Source organism: Nicotiana attenuata, unplaced genomic scaffold (assembly GCF_001879085.1).
Source record: "Nicotiana attenuata strain UT unplaced genomic scaffold, NIATTr2, whole genome shotgun sequence".
Classification (NCBI taxonomy): Eukaryota; Viridiplantae; Streptophyta; class Magnoliopsida; order Solanales; family Solanaceae; genus Nicotiana; species Nicotiana attenuata.
Window position 1 is genome coordinate 45,068 of NW_017671293.1, and position 3,613 is coordinate 48,680.

Sequence of the window (3,613 nt, forward strand, 5' to 3'; positions counted from 1 at the left end):
TAACAACATCATATTTGCTGATTTGGATAGGGAATGTTTTTCTCACCCAACCAGGCCTAGTGCCTACTCCTTTTCATCTCTAACTATCAATAATCAACATCTCATCCAGTCCCTATCTACTTTAAATGAACCTAGGAGTTATGAACAGGCTTCTCATCATCCAGGCTGGAGAAAAGCCATGGAATCAGAAATTCAAGCTTTGCAAGACAACCAAACTTAGAAAGTGGTTGAGTTACCTAAAGGGAAGAATCCATTGCCTTGTAAATGGGTTTATAAGGTAAAATACTTGTCTGATGGGACCATTGAAAGACTAAAAGCAAGACTTGTAGTAAGGGGGGATATCCAAAGAGAGGGAATAGACTACAGTGAAACCTTTTGTCCAGTAGTCAAAATGACAACTATAAGATGTATTCTTGATGTTTCATCAAAAACGGGATGGAATGCGTCTCAATTAGATGTGAATAATGCATTTTTACATGGAGACTTACAAGAGGAAGTGTACATGAAGTTTCCAGCAGGTCTCACCCCTCCTAGTCCTAGACATGTTTGTCCATTGAAAAAGTCTTTATATGGATTGAAGCAAGCTTCACGGCAGTGGTATGCTCGGCTTGCAGGGGCATTAAGTATTAAAGGATACTCATCATCATTGAATGATTATTCTCTGATTTTCAAGAAAACAAGAGGTCTCATATCTATTTTAGCAGTCTATGTTGATGATATATTATTAACAAGGGATGATATACAGGAAATTCAAAGCATCAAAGAATTCCTCAATTCTGAATTCAAGGTAAAGGACTTAGGAGACATACATTATTTTCTTGGACTAGAAATTTTGCGATAAAGTAATGGGTTTATTGTCAGTCAACGAAAATTTACCCTGGATATGCTCAACGAGTTTGATGTCTCTCATTTGCCTCGTGCAACTTCTCTTCTGGATCCATATTGTAAGCTTCAAGCAGACGATGGTCCTCTCATGGACAATCCAACTTTATATCGGCACTTGGTTGGCAAGCTGAACTATCTTACCAACACATGCCCAGATCTCTCCTTTGCTGTTCTCACTTTGAGCCAATACATGCAACGCCCTTGCCGAACACATTTCTTTGCAGCTTTAAGGGTTCTTAAATATCTGAGTGTTGATCCTGGACAGGGGATTTTGTTATCTTCTACACCAGATTTTTCTCTCCTTGCTTTTTGTGATGCCGATTGGGCCTCTTGCAAAGAACACTCGAAGGTCGGTGAGTGGTTTCTTCATCACTTTGGGGGGATCTCCGATTTCTTGGAAATCCAAGAAACAAGTATCCATCTCTCTTTCTTCTGTCGAAGCCGAATACTGCTCCATGAGGGGAGTCACTGCCGAGCTAAGCTGGCTTGTACGTCTCTTTGATGACCTCTCCACTCCTATTACTCTTTCAATTCCTCTTCACTCAGATAGTAAAGCAGCCATTCATATTGCCCGTAACCCTGTTTTTCATGAACGCACAAAGCATGTCGAGCTTGACTGCCTCTTTGTGCGTCAACAGTTTCTTTCTGGGCTCATTACTCTTTCTTTTGTTCCATCCAAAGATTAGTTGGCCGATTTATCCACAAAGCCCCTTTATGGGGTTTCTCATAAAGGGATTCTGAGCAAGTTGGGGGTCGCTACACTCCCCACCAACTTGAGGGGGGATGTTAGAAATTCAAAACCCCAGCTCACTTTGGACATCAATGGAGGTATGAGGTCTGAACGAGGAAAAAAAAAGGAGAAGGAAGACCAACCAAACTACGGTTATTTCGATATAACCTAGGATATATGTCGGGTGTTCTTTTATTTGAAGGAGTTCTGAATATTTGATCACCGCCACACATCAAATATCGGAGTAGTTAATCACAACCACATATCTTTTCCTGCTTTTCCTGATGGATCAAATCTGGACCATTGATTTATTTAACTAGTAGAAGCTTCTTACCTCACCAGAAAATCACGTGAGGGAATATTGTTAGTTAGGATAGAATTTTGTTGTTACAATTAGACAAATACAAATAGGACAAGTGTAAATAGTATTTTTCTTTTTCTTTATTTTATTCAACACTCAATTGTGTATATATACATGTACAAACAATTGAATGAGTACACAAAAAATTTCTCTAATTCTTCAGTCATCTATTTCTTCGATTCTGCACAGCTGAATTTTCAAAATCCTTCATGGTATCAGAGCATTGAGCTCGATCCAAGAACAATAATCAATAACCAAACTCCATCCTACAGCTCCAAGTGAAGAAAGATGTCTACCACTGATGAAACCATAGCTGTAGAAACTGGGAACACTCCTAAGGCAGCATGATATAACATTAATTATCCATATCATCTTAACAACTCAGATTCACCTGGGATGACCCTTGTCAACACTGTGTTTGATGGAAGAGGTTATCCGGGATGGAAGAGATCCATTCTTCTATCCCTATCAGCCAAGAAGAAACTTGGATTCATCAATGGGGCTTGCAAGGCTCCAGATCTGAACTCTACTGAATATAAGCAGTGGAGCTGTGTCAACGATATGGTTACATCTTGGATTCTAAATGCTCTATCAAAAGATATTGCTGACAGTGTCATATACTCAAAAACAGCTAAAGAACTCTGGGACAGCTTGGAACAAAGATTTGGCAAATCTAATGGTGCCAAACTTTTCCACCTGCAAAAGGAGTTGTCAAGTTTAACAAAAGGTAACAATAATATTGCTGGATACTTCACCAAAATTAAGAGACTGTGGGATGAATTAGATGCACTAAATGTAATCATAACTTGTTCATGTGTGTGTCTGTGTGAGGGAAAGGCTAAACTGACTAAGTCTTTGGAAGATCAAAGGTTGATTCAATTTTTGATGGGATTGAATGATGTATATGCACAAGCTAGAGGAAACATTCTTATGATGAGTCCTTTACCTAGCGTGGACATTACATACTCACTACTTTTGCAGGATGAGAACCAAAGGGAAATATATGTAAATGCACATTTCAGTTCAGATTCTACATCTTTCATGGTGGCTGGACAAGGGAAACAACAAAATGCACAGATTTTTGCTGACTTTGCAGCTTTCATGGCAGCAAGACAAGGAAGGAATAATCAAAGGTTCAGAAATCAGGCCCCTAGAGGAACAATGACTGCTCAAAAATTCAACAATCCAGCTCAAAAGGTTGCAAGGCCACAACAGAAATTCAGAGGGAAGAAGAAATATAATCCTAATCTATCTTGTACCTATTGTGGGAAGATAGGACATAAACAAGAGGACTGCTACAGACTGATTGGGTTCCCTGATGATTTTGAATTCACTAACCCAAAGACTTATCAGAATCATGTCAAGGCAAATGTGGCAACAACACATGAGGAAGATAATACAACAGGGCAGAGCAATGAGACCAACAGTAGCAGTTTTGGACAACATTTCAGCAAGGAACAAATTGCAGAAATGATGGAGATATACAAACAGGCAAAATCAGCACAAACAGGAAGTTCAGGAATCAATGAAAATGATGTGGCTGGTACTATTCTGAAATACTCAGGATCAGTGTTTAATAGTTTGAAATCAGATTCTTGGATAATTGATTCTAGAGCATCAGACATATGTGCTTTGAC

At 39.1% G+C, this 3,613-nt stretch overlaps 1 protein-coding gene across 1 annotated transcript in view; it reads left to right on the forward strand.

Moving 5' to 3' along the window:
* Window positions 1–2,372: 2,372 nt before the first annotated feature.
* Window positions 2,373–3,613, forward strand: part of LOC109207338 — a 2,699-nt gene continuing 1,458 nt past the window's right edge. Inside the window, exon 1 of the mRNA XM_019370236.1 lies at window positions 2,373–3,519. Coding sequence (XP_019225781.1) covers window positions 2,373–3,519 — 1,147 coding nt within the window. The remainder of the gene's footprint in view (window positions 3,520–3,613) is intronic.